We start from the raw sequence: 20,441 nt of genomic DNA on the forward strand, positions 1-20,441 counted from the left end.
GATATAAATTTTTAAATAAGATTATAAATATATATTTTTAAAAATAATTATATATATCATTATTTCTTTTATACCTTGGTAAACCTTCAAACCAAATATATTATCATTTTAGTATTAATATTATATTTGGTTTCATGAATGTAGCGAGAAAAGAAAAAAAATATCGAGAAAAAAGTAATTTTGTTAGTTTTATTATGAAAAATATAAATAAAAAAATCAAATGTAATTAAATGAATTAGAAACTTTATTTCTAAATTATTAAATCTTTATATAGAAAAATTAATATAGGTGAATGAGTTAGCCGTAATATATAAAAATATTTATTTTAATTTTTAAATTTATATTTTTTTCCATTTTTAAAAACTAAAGAAAGGTAAAAATGTCCAAAATGAGTTTTTTTCTTTTTAATTTTAAAGAATAAATAAGAAAGATTATTATTTCAATTTCAAAAAGTATTTAAAGTTTTTTTAACAAAATAACTCAATAATAGTTAAGGTTTCTTCAGTTTGATTTTATTCAAATTCTACTGAAAATCTTTATTTCTTATCGAAAAAAATACACATTCTCATGACTTTTATGAAATTTGGAAATTAGATTACGAAATTACGAGACATAATTTTTATAAATTGGATTAATACTTCTAATTAAATTAGTGGGAGTAAAGAATCCATAGATAAAGATAGAAAAGTGAATTTTTAATCATAAATAAATCTTTAATCCTAAATTTGTTCGTAGAAGGGTGATGAAAACAAACTATATATATATTTATTTATTTATAAAGTTAAAAAAATAAATATTTATATATTTTATATTTTTTTGAAGTTTTCTCTTATATTTCAAAATATTCTTTATCAAATTTGATTTAATTGATTATTTTTTTCAAATTTCTATTTGATATTTTTATAAAATCCCCTAGTGGTATTTTCATAATTTTTATACCTTAATATGTTTGGTTCTTCAAAAGTATCAAAGAAAGAAAAAAAAATGTAAAAAAAAATGATTTTCTCATGTTTGGTTTTATTATAAATTTTTTTAAAGAAAATTAAACATAATTAAAATTAATTAGAAATTTACATATTTTAAAATTATTTAATATTTATATAATGAAGGAAATTAAGTGAAATAAATTTGAAAAAATATATAAAAATAATTTATTAATTTTGAATTTAGTTTTTATTTTCTTTCATTTTTTTCTTTCCTTCCACCTTTTTTCTCTATTTTCTTTTCCTCGCATTTTTTCCCAAAATTTTCAGAATCAAACATAGCCTAATATAAAAAAAATATAAAAAGTGGTAGACATATTTCATTTATATGATTAAGATAATAAGAAGAGGCATTTAGCCCATTATTATTATTATTTTTTTTTAAAATATAATTTCCGTATCTGCTCTGCTCAGCCAGTCAAATATTCCAAACATATAACCTAAAAATAAATGGGTTTAATACTCGAACAAAGACAAAAACTCCACTCACATATACTCCTTTGCCTGATCACAGGTTCAAAGAAGGAAAATGGAGAGAAGGGAAGAGGAAAATGGAAAATTGGAAGAAACCCAGCCCTCCACTGATGGTTCCATTTGCGGGTTCCAATCTCTTCATCACCTCCTCAAAGCTTCTCTCCAACCCCACCTCTATCAGGTAATTTTCTTCCTACTTGTGCTAAAGCTGTTCATCTATTTTTTTTTTTTCAATTTTGAGATGTGCCCTTTTGTGAATTGGGGTTCTTTCTCTGCTCGAGTCTGATCACAGCATGAAGAGCCATCTGGGATTTTTATTTTTTTCTGGGCTGCGTTTACGTGCATGGAAGTGGAAACCAATTTCTAATTCGAATTTTTGTTGCTTTGTTGACCTGTGAATTTGGGATTCAGTTTGGATTCATCCACCATCGTCTTAGTAAATACATGATTTTTTTAGTTTAAGATGAATTCCAGTTCTGTGCAATCAACGGCAGCCTTGACTATGATTTTGATTTATAGATTGTTGCCAGTGTGTATTTTTTTTTTTTTTGTGATGGTCTATTTGGTTACTGAGAAAATTAAGTGCAGGAAAACAAAGCAGATTTGGAATCTTGTGCCTTTTGTTTTACTAGGCAAGTTGGTTTGTGCCTTTTTAAGAAGAATAAATTTACGCTATGAAATTTTGATTTCTTCTCTTTTATTGAATACTCTCAACAAGTAGACAGCTGAAGTATAATTTGTTTTCTATTGCAGCACATAGTTGAAGTTACTCATGAATGTTCTTGTTTTCCAAATTATGAAAAATGATGTATGAAGTATGAACCCAGCTGATGAATCCATGATAATTTTGCTTTCTCTTTTTGGGTTTCCTGTGAAATAAATGTAGCCTTAACGAATTTGGTTTTAGTGGAAATGGGATTTCTCTTGTTGTTGTTTCTTATTTTCTTCCAGTCTTTCCATTGTTCCTTATCTCTATACAATGAATTTTTTTCCCTCCTGTAAACATTTTGCAACTTCTTTGATCTTTCATTTAATATTTTTCAGGAAGTTAGCAGACTACTTCTGGGCCTGAACTGTGGAAAACCACTTGAAAACATTGCTCTACCAGAGTCTGCTAAGGCGCTCTCTTTGGAGCATGGTTTCGATCTTCAGGTAGGCTTTATGCCTTTCATATGTGTTAAAGTTTACAATATCTTTGAAGATGGAAGAAACCATGATCAGCCTTGTGGCCATGAATTATGGCATGGGTAATGGCGTGTATCCCCCATTTGATAGTTCCTATTTTTCCTTACCTACTAATTGGATTGTTAGAACCTTCGATGAAAAGGGAGTTGTTAGAACCTCCCAGCATTTTTAGTGCACTACTTGTTTGTGTAAAATCAAGCCTTTATCATAATCTTCAAATTCAGTTACAAAAGAAAACTTATTGAAATCCCATATTGACTTTATGTAACAACTTTAAGAGAAAATTGAAAAACATACCCATGCAGTGCCATGGAAATGAGATGGTCTCATCTCAAGTTTTATGTGAAGCACTATAAAATGATTCAATACCCTAGAACATCCCATATGGAATTGATTGATTGTGGTCATAAAGTTAGCTAATCTTTGGCTACAGAGACACCTTTGGTTGCATCAATTATGATGATGTAGGATCTTGCCCTTTGTTTTTGGAAAAGTTGGATATGAGTTTATTGTGGCAACATGTGTTTTTGTGTTGCAAAAGTAATTTTTTAAAGGTTTTTTGAGTTTGTCAGATATAAGTATCCGTTGGAACGTGGTTCTGGTATCTGTGCATGGAATCGAACATGATCTAAATATAGGTATTTGATGATTCTGATTTGGCGTTCCATGAAAATTTGATTCCATATGAAGCCCATTGGAAAGACCAAAAAAGATAAAGAGGTGGATTAGCAACTCAAGGATCAATAATTGTCAATTTTTCCATGTTACCATATTCTTTTTGTTGTAATGATAAACTTTCAAAATGGCTGAACTGCCATTTATCTCTTGGGAATAACCTTAAAATCTGAATGTTCTCTTATTCAGTGTGTTATACAAAAAAAAGGCAGCTAAATCACAAGAGATCACACAATATCTGACGCTCAAGAAAGTTTAAGTATGATGCTTGTACAAAGTTCTTGTCCTTCAAATGTAAAAGGATGATTAACTAAACCGGCCCTCCATTTTTTGGTTGACTGCCTCCACCTAATATGTTCAAATTTTGACTTAGTTGGTGGCTTAGCTCCATGTACTCCAATTTTAAACGTTTCCTTCTTTTGTCATAATGACACTTATATTTGCAACCCAGTATTATGTTACAAACTGCTCTGAATCTTTGTTTGTGTATGCTTACAGGCTTACTGCTTTCATGCTGATAAAGAGCAACTGAGAGAGAGCCGAATAGTTAGAGTTGGTCTTATTCAGAACTCTATTGCTAGTCCAACTACAGCACCCTTTTTGGACCAAAGAGGGGCCATCTTTGAGAAACTGAAGCCCATCATTGATGCAGCTGGTGCTTCAGGAGTACACATATTATGCTTGCAAGTAATTTATGCCTTAAGAATTGCTTGATTTTACATTCGTAATCTGCCAATCACCCCGAAATCTTTAATAACAGTTCATTAATATGAATCCAGGAGGCATGGACAATGCCCTTTGCATTTTGTACTCGAGAGAAGAGGTGGAGTGAATTTGCTGAGCCTGTTGATGGAGAATCAACACAATTTCTTCAGGATCTTGCCCAGAAATATAACATGGTCATAGTGAGTCCAATTCTCGAGAGGGATGTTAAACATGGAGAAACTATCTGGAATACTGCTGTTATAATTGGAAACAATGGAAACATCATTGGCAAGCATCGGAAGGTAAGTACTGCCCTTTATACTCTAGGTGTTTGGGTGTTAATATTAGCTTTCTTTACTTGAATGCATACTGACACAAGCATTTGGCAGAACCATATACCTCGGGTTGGTGACTTCAATGAGAGCACCTATTATATGGAAGGGAACACTGGGCATCCTGTGTTTGAAACAGCGTTTGGAAAGATAGCCATTAATATATGTTATGGAAGGCACCATCCTTTGAATTGGTTAGCTTTTGGCTTGAATGGTGCAGAAATTGTTTTCAACCCCTCAGCTACCGTTGGCGAACTCAGTGAACCAATGTGGCCTATTGAGGTTTTCCTTTACTCCTTTTTATTTTACTTTATTTTATCACATTTCTATATCACATGAATCACTTCCATGAGAGGAGCCTGTGTTATGGACCTATGGTGATTATAAGGGCTTGTTTCGCATGTTTATAAGCTTTGAAGTTTGAAGTATGGTAATCTTTTCAATCAATACTTGCTGCATTCAATTGATAATTATGAATGATGTCTGTTTCAGGCACGCAATGCTGCAATAGCAAATAGTTACTTTGTTGCGTCAATCAATCGCGTTGGGACTGAGATCTTCCCCAATCCATTCACTTCTGGCGATGGGAAGCCTCAGCATGCAGATTTTGGGCATTTCTATGGATCCAGCCATTTTTCAGCACCAGATGCATCTTGCACACCGTCTCTCTCCCGTTACCAGGATGGCTTGTTGATATCAGACATGGACCTGAACCTCTGTAGGCAGCTGAAAGACAAGTGGGGATTCCGAATGACTTCTCGGTATGAAATGTATGCAGAATTGCTTGCACGGTACATCAAACCGGACTTCGAGCCCCAAGTAGTTTCTGATCCCTCGTTGCATAAGAAGTCTTCATAGATTCCCAGGTATAAATTCAGCTTCAAATCTGAAACTAATAAATATAACTGAAATTTGAACTTGAACAATCTCTCAACCCCATCTGGAAAATAACCAAATAAGTTTGATTTGAGGCGTATGACAAGTTATTTTTTTATTTTATTTTTATTTTTTTTTGTTTTTTGTTTTTCTGGTTAGCAATCCTCCTCCTGGATGCCTTGGTATATAAACTATGTTGAACTTGGATGATATGCATCCACTGGAAAAAAAATAAAAATAAATAAAACATGAAGAATATTTCCATAATACAAAGTATGCTTGCTGGACTTTCAAATATTTGATAGACATTGTGAAGAATTTTGGGTCAAAATGGGCCATTTATCGCAAAAATATACCTTTTAGGCCCTTTTAAATCGTGTGCCTGTTTCTCTTTCCAGTCATGGTTGCAGTTAAAAAATGAAGTCATAATTGAAAATTTGAGTTTTTATTTTTTAGTTGAAGCCTTAATTAACAATTGAAGTTTCACGTTAAAAAAAAAAAATGAAACTTTATTTTTAATTGAAGTCTTGGCAATGTAAGCTTTAATTTTTTTCTTTTTAATAATATGACTCCTACGTGGCAATAAAAGGATCATAGTGGTTAAATTTAAAAGGGTTGTTTTAAAACTCCATTGTGAAGCTCGAGTCTAGTTGGGAGTAAATTTAGCACAACTATAGGTGCTTTTTTTTTTTTTTTTTTTTGTTATATAACATTACAAAAAACAAAAAAAAAAATGCTACTTAGGAGAATCTTTTATGTTTTATGTTTAAAGAGATTCTCCATAAAAGATTGAGGCAGCTTTTAAGTAAAATTTAATAATTGGTAGTTAATAAGTTAAGATGATTTAAAGTTAAATTATGTTGAAATTGTTAATTTAAAACTTATCATTTCATTTTTATTTTAAGTGTTAAAAAAAGTTTGGAAAAGTTCCCTTAAAAGTTTTTCTAAACTATTAAGATGACATTTATGAGTTTTGGGGCAAAATAACACTATAAAATAATATAAGTTTTAGCTCCATTGTAAAACTTATGTTTAAAGTAGTCCTTTTATTGCCACTGTGACGTGAAAACATATTGTTTTTTTTTTTTTTAAATTTAAGTTGAAGTCTTAATTGACAATTGATACTTCATTTTTGAATTAAAGTCTCAATTGACAATCGAGGTTTTATTTTTTGATAGAAGCCTTAATTGTTAATTAAGGTTTCAGTTTTTTATTTTATTTTTATTTACTTTAAAATTTGATGAAAAATATAAAATTATAAATTATTGTTAAAATAAAAAATATACACTTTAATAATAAAAAATTTAGATATTTAAAATTAATGATCAAATATTATTTCAATAAAGATAGGTTGATAAATGTAATAATAAATGAACGTTTTATTTATCAATAACAATCTTAAAATAATAAAGTAATATGATATATAAATAAGATATAAGTTATATAACAATTAAATAAACAAGTTAGGGATGAGTTTGAATTTTTTTTTAAAACCTGAGATGGATTCAGGGTGGGTTTGGGTACTACCTTGTCTCGTCTCGTCTTGCTCCGCCCTACTAGACCAATTATATATAAAATCAATTTAATTTTACTCAATTCCTTCTTCTTACTCAATAAAGTTGTGACAACTCTAATCAATATTCACAAAGTATCATGTTTCTGGCCCAATATATAATAGTAAGTGTTAAAACAAAGTTTGGTTTATTTCAATTTCAATGAAAGTAAAATAAGATTTTGAATTAATGATTTATTTTAAGTGCATTTAGGTAAAAAAATTTCTAAAGTGACAATCACAAAGATAAATTAAGTCAACAAAAAATTAAGAAGAAGAAGAAGAAGAAGAAGAAGAATGCCTTAAAAAAGGAGTTATCAAGACCTTTTCTATAGAATTTCTTGTTAGCTTTTTTCCTATAATGTGTGGCCATATATAATTACATTTGTGTAAATATTATTTAAGGGTATCAATTGATAGGTAGGTGAATCAATTGATTGGGCATCCAAGGGTCTTATGTATGGAAGACTCAAATTATAAATGGAGAGTTAGAAAATTTAACTCATATGAATGTGGTGTTACAACTTTTGTAACCCCATCATTATGAAATTTATTTTTGTACATTATGTTTATGAGTAATGGAGGAAAATGGAAAAGTTTAACCTATGCAATTATAAAGATGCATTCATGTTCATAACCCACCATTATCCATTAATTTGTACATAATGGGTGTAAATAATGAGTATAACTCCCATATAGTCTTTGATGGGAAGACTAAGAGTTGTATAATTTTTTTTTTATATATATAGTTGAGGTCCCAAGCCACACTCTCATTCTTATGTCATTTTTGTTGTTTATTTTTTTAACAACATACACCACACAAGTGACCCATCCACTATATGAGAGTAGTGAGTTGAAGACCTTGACAATCCAATTCACAAGGTGACTCAATCTCAATTATCATGGATCAAGGTAAGAATATGATCATTATTTTAGTACTTTCATTTATTTTGTTTTATGTATCCAAAATTGTTTTAAAAATAATTATTTCCGTATAAAGTTTATAAAAGTTTGGTTAACATTTCTTTATAAGGTTGTTGATGCACTAGGATTATATATTTTATTTTTATTTTTGCACCAAAAATGGTTCAAAGTACTAAATTGTTATAAGTTCTTTTAAAATTGAATAATTTTTTGTTTTCATTAAAACCTCAAGCCTAATCCTTCTTAAACTCGTTGTAAAAGGTTTTAAGGAGTTGAATTCAAGTTTTTAGAGGTTCTAGGCTTCGGATCGATTTCTTTTATTCATTTTATAATGCACTTGATTGGTGTAAGGAGGAATTGATTGAGTTAAATGGGCCTAATTAATCAAGGTGCACTGATACTCTTTCTCTTCCAGTAGCATGAATTCACTCAACTAAGAATTGGTTAAATTCGATTGAGCTAGTTGGTCAACAATAACCATAATGGCTAATAGCCAGTTTGATCGGTTGGTCGATTGGATGATCTAAAACTATGCCTAACAACTAGTTTGAGCTCTAAACTTCTATAAAAAATCTCCAAACTTCTGTGTTTTATAAGCTTGATATTCCAAAATATTTTTTGAATATATTTGAGCCTTGGGGAATGTTTTTGAATGCACTTTGCTCTAAAATTGCATATCCATTTAATGCACCTTATTATTATTATTATTATTGTAAGTGTAGGGTATCATTTAAAGGATTGTTCAAGAGTGAGGTATCTCTTGAAGATTGTGGAAGATTATTTGAAACTGAAAAATCCAAGGGCAAAGAGTTTAAAGGCTTTGGCTTTAAAAGTCTTGAATTAGTGAACCCTCACTAGGTTAGGAGTTTGGGAAGAGTGGACATAGGTTAAGTTGTGCTGAACCATTATGAAATCTTGAGTTTGCAATATCTCTTTCTTATTCTCTTTATTTTATATGCAATTACTTTTTATTGTAATTATATAATTGTATATCATTTCATTTGCATTCATGTAGTTTAAATTTTAAAAAAGTGACTATCATCCCATTTATCTTCCTTTAGGGTAATTACCTTAGATTGATATGGGAAAAATACTAACAATAAGTTTCCACATCTTTCAACGGATAATCAAACTTTGAATCGATTCTCAACAACACACATCAAATTTCCAAAAGAAAATTATACCATAATATATAAAAGAGGAATAATTAACAACCTATTTATTTCTCTACTTTTTTCTATTTTTAAAACAACAATTAGATATGCCTAAATCATTAGGGATTTAGATTAGTAGATACTTGTTATCTTGTCTTACGAAGATTTAGAGTAAAGAAAGAGTAGAGATTGTAATCAAATGGTTGAGTAAATTTTAGGATGAAATGATGATCAATTGTAATAAAGAAACTCTGAAACAAAAAACCAATCAATCAATTAAATTTAGAGCAAATTCAAGCAAATTAAGAGTGCTTTTAACAATAATTCTAGGAAATATTTCTAACTTTTTTAATATTTGAAAAATACAAATTTCTAAAGTATTACAAATGTTAAAAATACTTTCTAAAATCATTATTAAACACACTTTAAATCCATATCTCAATCACATATTCATTTTGAAATTCACTTTAATTATACACAGACTCATCAACATTATGGTCAAAGAATCAAATCTAATTATAAGCATTTATTGAATTAGTTCAAGCATCAATTGTGTGTTGTTGGAGGAAATCCCAAATAGAACTTATACCAAAAATATTGAAAACTCCTCCTCTGTATAGATGTCTACTTGAAGTGTTTTCTTCGAAAATGTTTTTAAAAGAATTATCTATCAAGTATTTATTTAGAAAACATTACAAGTGATTTTTCAATACTAAAAACGATTTTTTAAAATTTTAGAAGTGTTTTCTAAATTTTGTTAAACGCCTATTTTTTTTTTTTAAATACTTTTGAGACAAAAATGCTTCCTAGAATCCATGCCAAACGGGTCCTTACCATGTTTAGCTGCCAAGAAAATAAAAGAAAATCAAAATAAAAATGAAGGGAAAACTTCAAAGATATTATTACAAAAATTCAAAATCAAAGAGTTATAAATCCTAGGATGGACTAGCGTGACTTGTAAAAATCAAAGATTAGAAGGGTGGATAGTTATTCCATGGCCCAGCAAAAAGATAAAAAAAGACGATGAGGTAGTGACAACCTTCCAAGTCAAAAGTCGTCCTCTTGATTCTTTACTAAGTTTCTCTCCCTTTATCTCTAACAACCTGAGACTTGCCATTTCCACTCTTCTTCTTCTTCTTCCAATTTCCACGATGCCGATCCGAAGAAAACTTGAGGAAGCTGTACCAATTCTGCTTCCCCTTCTTGATAAAATGATGGAAGGTCTCAACAATCAAGACCCTGCGTTTGCTAAGTTGGAAGAGATCAGAGGGTATTTTGAGGGGAAGAAAGTTTTGTTCCCTAATCTCAAGACCGTGGAAGACGAGCTTCTGCAGAAATTCACCGTGCTTGAAGAAGAAATCGACAACTCTAAGTATACTAATACTGATGCCCCCCTAGGCACTCCCAGACATTCTTCCGTGAGGCTTGATTCCATTGTAAAAATATTCAACAGCATAGACGATCTTATTAAAAAATTCCAATCCTTGCAGATAGAAAGCACGGACACGTCCCGAAAAGAAGCCGAGTCAGCGGCTCATGAGGCAAGGGAGATTTCAGAAGAATGGTCTGCATTAAAGGTGGAGGATCTCATTCTTGGCTCCCCAGCAATGTCTTGTCTGCAGTTGAATTATAACATTCTTGATGTTCAGATGAAGCTGTGCCTGCTATGTTTCTCCATATTTCCGGCCAATTCGGTAATAAAAAAGAGGCCCTTGGTTTATTGGTGGATTGGGGAGGGTTTGGTGACCAAAACCAAGGACAAGACTGCAATGGAAGAGGGAGATAGAATCTTTGGAGAGCTGATCAACAAGGGCTTTCTAATTGCACAATACAAGCCAAGCGACAAAGACCAAGACAAGAATCCCATTGTGGATAGCTGTAAAATGCACTCTTGGATTCGCCTTATGTTGATCAGGATTGCTAGAGATGCTGAGTTGTTTGATTCTGATGCCCCTGGCCCAGGCCCAGGCACCAGATCACGCAGCATATGTTTGGTTCCTCCGACCAACAATGTTTCTGCAGGGGGTCCTCCAAAACAACCAGCTAATCCGGCCACAGTCACAGAAGCAGGAGCGGGTCCTGATGCAAGCCGTTTATTGACTTTGTTCAATGTGAATGAGCAATATCTCAATATCCCCCATGACTGGTTTTCAAAGGAGAACAAAATTGTGGTTCTTCAGCTTGGGAGGTGGAAGGATTCAGCCAAGCACCACAATGAAGTCGAAAATGAAGACCACAAAGAAGTTGAAAATGAAGACCACATAGAAGTCGAAAATGAAGACTTCTTGAAAGCTTTGGGGACCAAGAAGCATTTGAAGTATCTCAGCCTGCGAGGAATTTCAAGAATCACTAAAATACCTTCCACAATCCGTAAACTCATTAATCTTGAAATACTGGATCTCAGGGCATGTCACAATCTGGAGAAACTACCATCTGACATTTCATCTTTGAAGAAGCTGACGCATTTAGATATATCAGAGTGCTACTTGCTAGAGAGCATGCCTAAGGGCCTGGACAAGCTGAGTTCCCTCCAAATGCTCAAGGGTTTTGTGGTAGCAACTTCAAAAAAGGGTCCTGGCAGGCTTGGAGATGTTGCTGGCCTGAAGAAACTTAGAAAGCTGAGTATATATATCCCAAGTGACGCTTATATTGAAGAGGCAGAGCTTAGTAAGTTGAAGGAGGTTTCAGCTCTTCGCATTCTATCAATAACATGGGGAGGAGGACGAGGAGGAGGAGGAAGAGTGCAGGCTGAAACTGAACCATCAGGAAAGCCAACCACCATAGATAGGAAAAAATCTTTCGCCTCAAAAAAGGACCGTCACCAAGTGCAGAGGACAGACATAAAGACGATGGGGTCCTTATCCTTTCCTCAAAAGTTAGAGAAACTGGATCTTTGGTGCATCCCTTGTGAAACCAAGCCAGATTGGTTAAATCCTGATGAGTTAAAGAGTTTAAAAAAGCTCTACATTAGGGGAGGAAAGCTTCATAGTTTGAGTTTTGAGGGGAATAACAAGAAGTGGAATGTTCGGATTTTGCGTTTGAAATATCTACATGATTTGCACGTAGATGAGGAACAATTGCGGGGTGACTTCCCACGCCTCATTCACTTGGAGATAAAAGATAAAATCATGGAAGGCAAAGGGGAGGATGAGCATGGAGGCAGCAGCCAGCAGCAGCAGGACCAGGTCCTGAACAACTGATCAGCACTTTCTCCAGCTATTTCAAAATTCTTGGTGATTTCTTTAGAATCTCTGCCCATGGACCATCCATCCCCCTAGTGGAGACACTATTTAAACACTTGATGCAGGATTGGTTCTTGTTGGATATGGGTTTGGGTGCTCAAGTGGGTTGTTTCGATTCGACCCAAGAGGGAGCGGTTTTTTGTAGCTTTTTTTTTCACACTACCATTGGAGATGAAAAGATTTAGAGGATTATTATTACTCTTTTTTTTTGGACAATAGAAAAGAGTTTTTTTTCCTTAAAGGTCATCTCTTGAAGTTTTTCATTTTGGTTTTCTTTGTAAAAACGAAGGTTAAAGCTTTCGTGGTATGGAACTTTGAGTGCACTTTGAGTGCTTGTCGTATTTGTAATTCAATTCACGACTTGGGAAAAAAAGTTTACCACTAAAACAATCAAATTGGGATTTTTAGATATTTCTTAAAGTTATCCGAAATCATTCCTTTTTATTGATGCACAACTAGGGATGGCAATGGGGCGGGTCATTTCGGGTACCCGCCCCGCCCCGCCCCTAATGGGGTGGGATATTATTTTTCTAAACGGGTATGGGACGGGTTTGGGATTTTTTTTGAAACCCGGGGCGGGTTCGGGGCGGGTTCGGGTATTGCCCCACCCCGCCCCGCCCCGCCCCGATTATATATAAAATTAAAATTAAAATTTAATTTAATTTAAAATTTAAAATTAATTTAATTTAATTTTTATTTTATTATTTTTAATATATAGATAATAATAAATTATTTTTAATAAAATAAGTTATAAAAAATATAATTATTTAATTATTTATAAAATATATTTATTTTAATATAATTAAAAAAATTTAAAAGTAATTTTAAAAAAAAATTAAAATTAAAATTAAATAAAAAGCTAAACGGGGCGGGTATGGGAATGTAGCATACCCGCCCGCCCCGCCCCGCCCCGCCCCGTTTAATTTTTTAAATGGGACGGGGATGGGAATTGATTTAAATAAACGGGGCGGGGTTGGGAGGGGGGCGCCCCGCCCCGAACCCGCCCCGTTGCCATCCCTATGCACAACTTGAATAAAAATATATGAAAGTCTTTAAGATGTTTGGAAAAGTTCTAACTTGAAGAAATCATTTCCATATGATACAACATGTAATGGACAGCCCAACTCAACATGTAATCAACACACCAATTCCTATGATCATGGAAGATTACATAGACAGATATGTAGATAGCTTCTAGAATTGCTATATTTGTCTTTATTTTTACCTTTCCTATATGTATAAACAGAGCATGAAGTCAGTATTGAGTCATTTATTTATTTTCATTTAAGGAAAAAATAAAATAAGAAAATTAAAACTGTCATGACCCAAATTCCGGGCGACCCAAAATTTGACCCTTGACCCTAGGTCAAAGGTTTGACCCTAAGGGTTCCTCCTATTCCATGTTGGCAGTCAACCAAAACACTCTGGATTTTTTTTTTCATACATCTCACTAGAATTCTCATAAATTACAATATCCCAAAACTACTCAAAACAACAAGATTAAATAAATATTCATTATAGTCCAAAATAAAAGTTCACAATTAACAACTTAATCAAATAAAGCTTCATAGCAAATCCATGAGTCATAATTGCTAAAACAAATCCCCAAAATCCAAAAAGGAACACAATAACAAATAAATGCCACGCTCCACTAGGCCGCTCCAGGAGCATCCTGAAGTCCTCCCTGTCCCACCTGTGGATCCTCAGGAGAGATATCTGCATCTAAAAAGGTGTAACAAGGAAGGGGTGAACATTTCCATATTGCTCAGTAGGGTGCCTAGCACCCAAGGGGTTAAGGGGATTACTATGTTTCAAAGAATACGAAAAGGACACTTCAACACAACAGGAACAATTCAACAATATCAATCAATCACATAGTTTAATATATAATATTATACACAATTTCACAATATTCAACAATTACATGAATGCACATGAACGTGTGACACACAGTCATACAATGCACTATTGTTCTCGGGCTTTCACCGAAGGATACGCGTCCGCACCCAAATACACTCCCCATTCGGAGTCTTCCCGAGGTAACTTTTGGGTCTTTCACCCTAGGGATCTCTCTCCCTTCTTAATTCGCCCCACACGGGCTTCCACTTCTCATCTCTATTTCATTCATTTATTTTTTTTTTTCCACATAACCATGATGCAAATGAATGCCACAATTCCAATGTTCCTCAATAATTCAACAATCTCAACATGCCCCAATAATCCAATAAAATAATTTCACACATTACAATTTCCGATAATATCCCAAATAAATATTCAAAAAAAACAATGCATATCAAAATCTTGAGATTTTACCACACTTACAAAATTTTTCAACCATTATAATAATTTCTAATGTCCAAAATTAACTAACTATTTACCCTAAAATTTTCGAAAATATTCTAACCAATGCCTAAAAATTCACAAATCATTATATTTGCAATTTAACCCAAATTTTGGAATTTTCCAACCCATCTAATAATTTTTTAACATTTCAAAACAATTAATTATCAATCAAAATCAATTTCTCGAAATTCCAAAAATTCCAAACAAATCCCAAATATTCTAGAAAAATTCATACAACACTTATAATTCCTAATTAACTCAAAATGACAATATCTATAATTTTTTTTCAAGGGAAAAACATAAAAATTTAAGTTTTAGGGTTAGGGTCCCCTACCTCAGATCTGAAAATTTGGCCGTTAAAAACAAAATCAGCCACCGTAGGCTTGTTCGTCTAGTCGAATAGAGTACTTCCTCCAAATTTGGGCTGAAACGGAGATCGTTTGGCCGTCCAAACGGCCGATCAAAATTCCGGCGAGTGCCCTAATTTATGCACAGTAACCTTTCTCTCTCTCACCGTCCCCGCGTGCTGCAATTCTCCCCCTTTTCCTTTTTTTTTTTTTTACTAACCCTCCAGCCACACAAGCCTGACCCAAACTTCAAAAGCCCAACCCATTTTTTTTTTCTTTTTATTAACAGCCCACTAGGCTTTTAAAAGCCACCAGCCACTTAAGCTAAGCCCAACTCAAAATCTAAGCCCAATCCATTATTATTGTTATTATTTTTCTTTTACAACTGGCCAATATTCAAAACCCAATGAATATATTTTTTTTCTTTTATTTTCTTTTCTTTATTCTAATTGTTTTATTTGATTTCCAATTCTTTTTTTTTTTTTTCATTTTAACACACAATTTTATTTATTAACACCAAATAAAAACTAATTTTTCTCAATATTATTATTCATCAATTTAATTTAATTAATTAATTTATTTTTCTTAATTAATTCTAATTAATCTGAATTTATTTATTTTTCATTTTCGTTTTCGTTTTTTCGTTTCCGGAAATTTCCAATTTCTAAAATCCTAAGAAATTTTCTATCCTAAGGCTGACATGGCATAAAATTTTCAACTCGTTTAATTGACCGACACAATAAAACGAACTTTACCAATCCGAAATTGACACGTGTTCTCCAAACACTTTTCTTTTTGACTTTTCAACCATCACATAAAATAAGACTTTTCAAACTAAAAATGCTAACGTGGCATAAAATACCCGGTCATTACATCCTACCCCCCTAAAAGAAATTTCGTCCCGAAATTTAAACTAGCTTACCTTAAAATTCGTAGAAGAGTTGTGGATAGTGTCGTCTTATTTCTTCCTCAGGTTCCCAAGTGGCTTCTTCTATCCCATGGTGTTGCCACCACACTTTGACTGCAGGAATCACCTTGTTCCTGAACCTATGCTCTCCAACTTCCAGAATTCGTAAAGGTTCCTCCACATAAGATGTATCTTCACTAATCTGAACATCTTGCATGTCCACTACCCAAGTTGGATCTGGAGTACACTTCCTTAGCATTGACACATGGAAAACATCATGCACAAGGGACAACTGCTGAGGCAAAATTAACTTGTATGCCATTGGGCCAACTCTCTTATCAATCTGAAATGGTCCCACAAACCTAGGGGCTAACTTCCCCTTCTTCCCAAATCGAAATATGCCTCTTCGAGGGGACACTTTTACAAACACCCAATCCCCTTCCTCAAACTCCAAGGGCCTTCTCCTTTTGTCTGCATAACTTTTCTGTCTATCTTGGGCAGTCTTAAGTTTTTCCTTGATGAGTTGTATCTTCTCTGTAGTCTCTTGGACAATCTCAGGTCCTAACAAATGACTCTCACCCATCTCTATCCAACATAAGGGCGATCTACAAGGTCTCCCATAGAGTGCTTCATAAGGTGCCATACCAATACTAGATTGGTAACTGTTGTTATAAGCAAACTCTGCCAAAGGTAAGTAATCTGCCCAATTTCCTCCAAAATCCAAAACACAAGCCCTTAACATGTCTTCTAAGATCTGGATCACTCTCTCTGATTGACCATTTGTCTGAGGGTGAAAAGCGGTGCTAAAATTCAGTTGGGTGCCCAAAGCCCTTTGTAAACTCTGCCAAAACTGAGAAGTAAACTTAAGGTCCCTATCAGACACTATAGATACAGGTATCCCATGCAATCTCACAATCTCTTGTATATACAACTTAGCCAAAGAGTTCATGGAATCAGTATTTTTCATGGCTAGAAAATGAGCTGACTTAGTAAGACGGTCCACAATCACCCAAACTCCATTTTTCTTGCTTCTAGTTCTTGGCAACCCTATCACAAAGTCCATAGTGATATTATCCCACTTCCACTCAGGTATAGGTAAAGGTTGCAACAACCCTGCAGGCCTCTGGTGTTCAGCCTTCACTTGCTGACAAATCTGACAATTAGCTACAAACTGAGCAATATCTCTCTTCATCCCACTCCACCAAAACTACCTCTTTAAGTCTTGATACATCTTGGTATTCCCAGGGTGGATGATATACTTCGCCCTATGAGCATCTGCTAGAAGTTCATTTCTCAACTCCACATCTTTTGGCACACACAATCTCCCTTTGAACCTCACACTCCCATCTTCATACATAGACCAATTTTCATCTATTTCACCTACTACCAACTGGGCTTTAACCTTTTCTAAAAACTCATCATGAACTTGGGCCTCCACTATTCTATGGATAACCATTGGTCTAGCTGATATGCTGTACAAGCATGGACCGCGTCCTTTTTGACTAAGACATAGCTCAAAGTCCTCAATAACTGCATGCATCTCAAACTCTCTCAACCCCAAGCTAGACAACTGGCCATAGCTCTTTCTACTCAAGGCATCTGCTACAACATTCGCCTTCCCAGGATGGTAATGAAGGGCAAAATCATAATCTTCCAATGTCTCCATCCATCTCCTCTGCCTAGAGTTCAGTTCCTTTTGAGTGAAAATGTATTTCAAACTCTTATGATCATAGTACACCTCAAACTTCTCTCCATACAAATAGTGTCTCCAAGTCTTAAGGGCAAACACCACTGCTGCAAGCTCCAAATCATGTGCTGGATAATTCCGCTCATGCTGCTTTAATTGTCTTGAGGCATAAGCTACCACCTTGCCTTGCTGCATTAGCACACACCCTAACCCCACTGTGGAAGCATCACAATAAATTGTAAACAACTCTCCACTAATAGGAGCAGTTAACACTGGAGCAGTGGTCAATTTCCGCTTCAACTCTTGGAAAGCATTCTCACACTCCTCATTCCAATCAAACTTCACCCCTTTTCTAGTCAACCGAGTCATTGGTGCTGCAATTCTAGAGAAGTCTTCCACAAACCTCCTATAATATCCAGCCAACCCCAAGAAACTTCTAACCTCAAATACATTGGTAGGCCTTTGCCACTCCTGTACAGCTTCCACCTTTGAATGGTCTACTGCTATTCCTGCCTCAGAAACCACATGGCCTAAGAAGTTCACTTCAGTAAGCCAAAACTCACTTTTGTCCAACTTCCCATACAACTGATGTCTTCTCAAAGTTCTAAGGGTGGTCACCAAATGTTGCTTATGCTCCTCCAAACTCCTGGAGTAGATCAAGATGTCATCCACAAAGACAATCACAAACTGATCCAAGTAAGCACGAAATACCCTGTTCATTAAATCCATGAAAGCAGCGGGGGCATTAGTTAACCCAAAAGGCATGACTAAGAACTCATAATGCCCATATCTCGTTCTAAAAGCAGTTTTAGAAACATCTTCTTCCCTAACCCTCAGTTGATGATACCCAGTTCTCAAGTCAATCTTACTAAAATACTTTGCACCCTTCAACTGATCAAACAAGTCATCTATCCTTGGAAGAGGATACTTGTTCTTCACAGTAACTCTATTCAACTTCCTATAGTCAATACATAACCTTAGTGTGCCATCCTTCTTCTTCACAAACAAAACTGGGGCTCCCCATGGCGATGTACTTGGACGAATAAAACCCTTACCCAACAATTCATCTAACTGAGTTTTCAATTCCTTCAACTCAAGAGGGGCCATCCTATAAGGGGATACTGAAATAGGATCAGTTCCTGGGTATACTTCAATAGAGAAATCAAACTCTCTATGCGGTGGTAAACCTGGTAACTCATCTGGGAATACATCCTAAAACTTCCTCACCACTGGAATTTCTGTAATGTCCTTCTGGGCTTTCTCCTTACCACGAAGGCAAGCTAGGAAATTTATTGATCATTTCCTCAACACATACTGATAGCACGGATCGGACTGCGAAAAAGGCAAACTAACACACTTCCCTCCAACAAAACAAACCTCAAATCCCTCTGGCAAACAAAATATTATCCTGCGGCGATGACAATCAATAACCGCTCTATACACTGCCAACCAATCCATTCCCAAAATAACACCATACCCAATCATATCCAAAATCCTCAAATCCACATTTAGTGCTCTATCTGCCAAGGTAATAACACACCCCTTGCATATTCTATCAACTCTAGAGTTCGTACCCATAGGAGACTCAATAAGTAACAAATTCTCTACCCTTTCTGATTTCAACCCCAATGCATTAGCACAAGATACAGAAATGAAAGAATGAGTTGCACCAGTATCAAACAAAACACGCACCCAAGTACTATATACCAAAATCATACCTTCCACTAAAAGGGCATCCTCCTCTGGCTCTGTTGAGGTCAAGGCAAAAACTCTTCCTGCTGCCTGCCTTCCCCTACCTTTAGCATTCGACCCTTGAGAAGAGCGGGTCTGACTCGTGGTAGTTGTCCTGGTTCCTTGCGCTGCTGGGGGTAATTGTGGCATCTGATAGTAAGGCAACTGAAACTGAGGGGGCTGGAAAGACACTACTGACTGTTGCTGAGAACTTCCCTGAGACTGAGGTCGAGCCTGCTGTGTGCCTCGCAATGGGCAAGCCCTCCATAAATGGTCTCCTGCTCCACAACCATAACATACTCTATTAGCAGCCGCCCTCTGAGCAATCTACCCCTCTCCTGCATAGAACGAGGAACGCCTCTCAAACTACTGAGTCCTCTGCCTCTGCTGTGGCCCCTGGGAACTTTCCCCCATTCTTTGTTTCCCTTTTCTGTCCCCCTTTTGCTCTCGAATTTGGTTGGTTTCGTCAATGTCCTGCTCCACCAACAAAGCCCTCTTAACCAACTCAGAATAATCCCTTATTGCCAGTGAGACTAATCTGTTCCTAATAGCAGGCCTCAACCCCTGCTGGAACCTCCTAGTCTTTTCTCCTTCCTCACTGATCATCCTCAAAGCAAAACGAGACAACTCTGAGAAACGTGACTCATACTCCAGCACTGACATGGTTCCTTGGATGAGGTGCTCAAACTCCATCCTCTTGGCATGCTTAGCCACTTCCCCAAAATACTTGCCTAGGAAGATTCTCTCAAATTCCTCCCAAGTCATAACCTCAGTGTCATACACCCTTTTCATTGATTCCCACCAGAAATCAGCTTTGTCCACAAGCATATATGCTGCCAAACCTACCCTTCTTTCCTCAGGTATGTCCAGTCCCACCAGAATTCTTCTCATCCTCCTCAACCAATGCTCAGCTGCTTCAGCACTAGGCTCTCCATTAAAAGATGGAGGTTGCATCACCATGAACCTCTTCATTGCTTCCATTTGGCTCATTACTGGCCTCTCAGTGCGGCTCCTCCTATGTGAGTGACCTGAATCCTCATGGCCCTGGGTACCTCCTGCTCTCCTGGAACCCTGGCCTCTCATCAATTCAATAGTTTCTCTCAACTCTCTTCTTACTTCTCGGAGTTCTTCTCTTACCGTCTCCAACTCCTTATTCCTCTCTGATCTTCCTCCTCTGGTCCTTCCCGCCATTTCAAGTCTAACAAACCCTAATTCAATCACATTACTAAGGTGAGCAAAAATAAATTTCACATATACACACTTAGCAACTTCAACAATTATCAAAACTTTCACTTTCATACACTCACAATACATAATTCAATTA

The 20,441-nt window shown here is 35.1% G+C and overlaps 3 protein-coding genes across 4 annotated transcripts; 2 read left to right on the plus strand and 1 right to left on the minus strand.

Annotated features, from left to right (window-relative positions):
* Nucleotides 1-1,436: 1,436 nt before the first annotated feature.
* LOC100246992 (beta-ureidopropionase) lies at nucleotides 1,437-5,503 on the plus strand. Its single transcript, XM_002268277.5, has 6 exons — nucleotides 1,437-1,638; nucleotides 2,502-2,609; nucleotides 3,816-4,004; nucleotides 4,097-4,324; nucleotides 4,412-4,636; nucleotides 4,847-5,503. Exons 1-6 carry the CDS (start codon nucleotides 1,513-1,515, stop codon nucleotides 5,210-5,212), a joined length of 1,242 nt encoding a protein of 413 aa, XP_002268313.1. The 5' UTR covers nucleotides 1,437-1,512; the 3' UTR covers nucleotides 5,213-5,503.
* A 4,222-nt stretch (nucleotides 5,504-9,725) lies between these two features.
* On the plus strand, nucleotides 9,726-12,501 carry LOC104878912 (disease resistance RPP13-like protein 4). Of its 2 annotated transcripts, XM_059736039.1 has the most exons (2): nucleotides 9,726-11,068; nucleotides 11,117-12,454. In XM_059736039.1, exons 1-2 carry the CDS (start codon nucleotides 10,012-10,014, stop codon nucleotides 12,058-12,060), a joined length of 2,001 nt encoding a protein of 666 aa, XP_059592022.1. In that variant the 5' UTR covers nucleotides 9,726-10,011; the 3' UTR covers nucleotides 12,061-12,454. The 2 variants fall into 2 exon arrangements, with proteins under 2 accessions (XP_059592022.1, XP_010648145.1); XM_010649843.3 differs by having other exon boundaries at nucleotides 9,729-12,501.
* Nucleotides 12,502-18,682: 6,181 nt separating this feature from the next.
* LOC132253515 (uncharacterized) lies at nucleotides 18,683-20,308 on the minus strand. The gene is made up of 3 exons (XM_059735693.1): nucleotides 19,522-20,308; nucleotides 19,105-19,395; nucleotides 18,683-18,999 (listed from the first exon to the last, which is right to left on the minus strand). Exons 1-3 carry the CDS (start codon nucleotides 20,306-20,308, stop codon nucleotides 18,683-18,685), a joined length of 1,395 nt encoding a protein of 464 aa, XP_059591676.1.
* Nucleotides 20,309-20,441: the final 133 nt, after the last annotated feature.

The sequence above is a fragment of the Vitis vinifera genome, chromosome 3 (genome assembly GCF_030704535.1).
Source record: "Vitis vinifera cultivar Pinot Noir 40024 chromosome 3, ASM3070453v1".
Lineage (NCBI taxonomy): Eukaryota > Viridiplantae > Streptophyta > Magnoliopsida > Vitales > Vitaceae > Vitis > Vitis vinifera.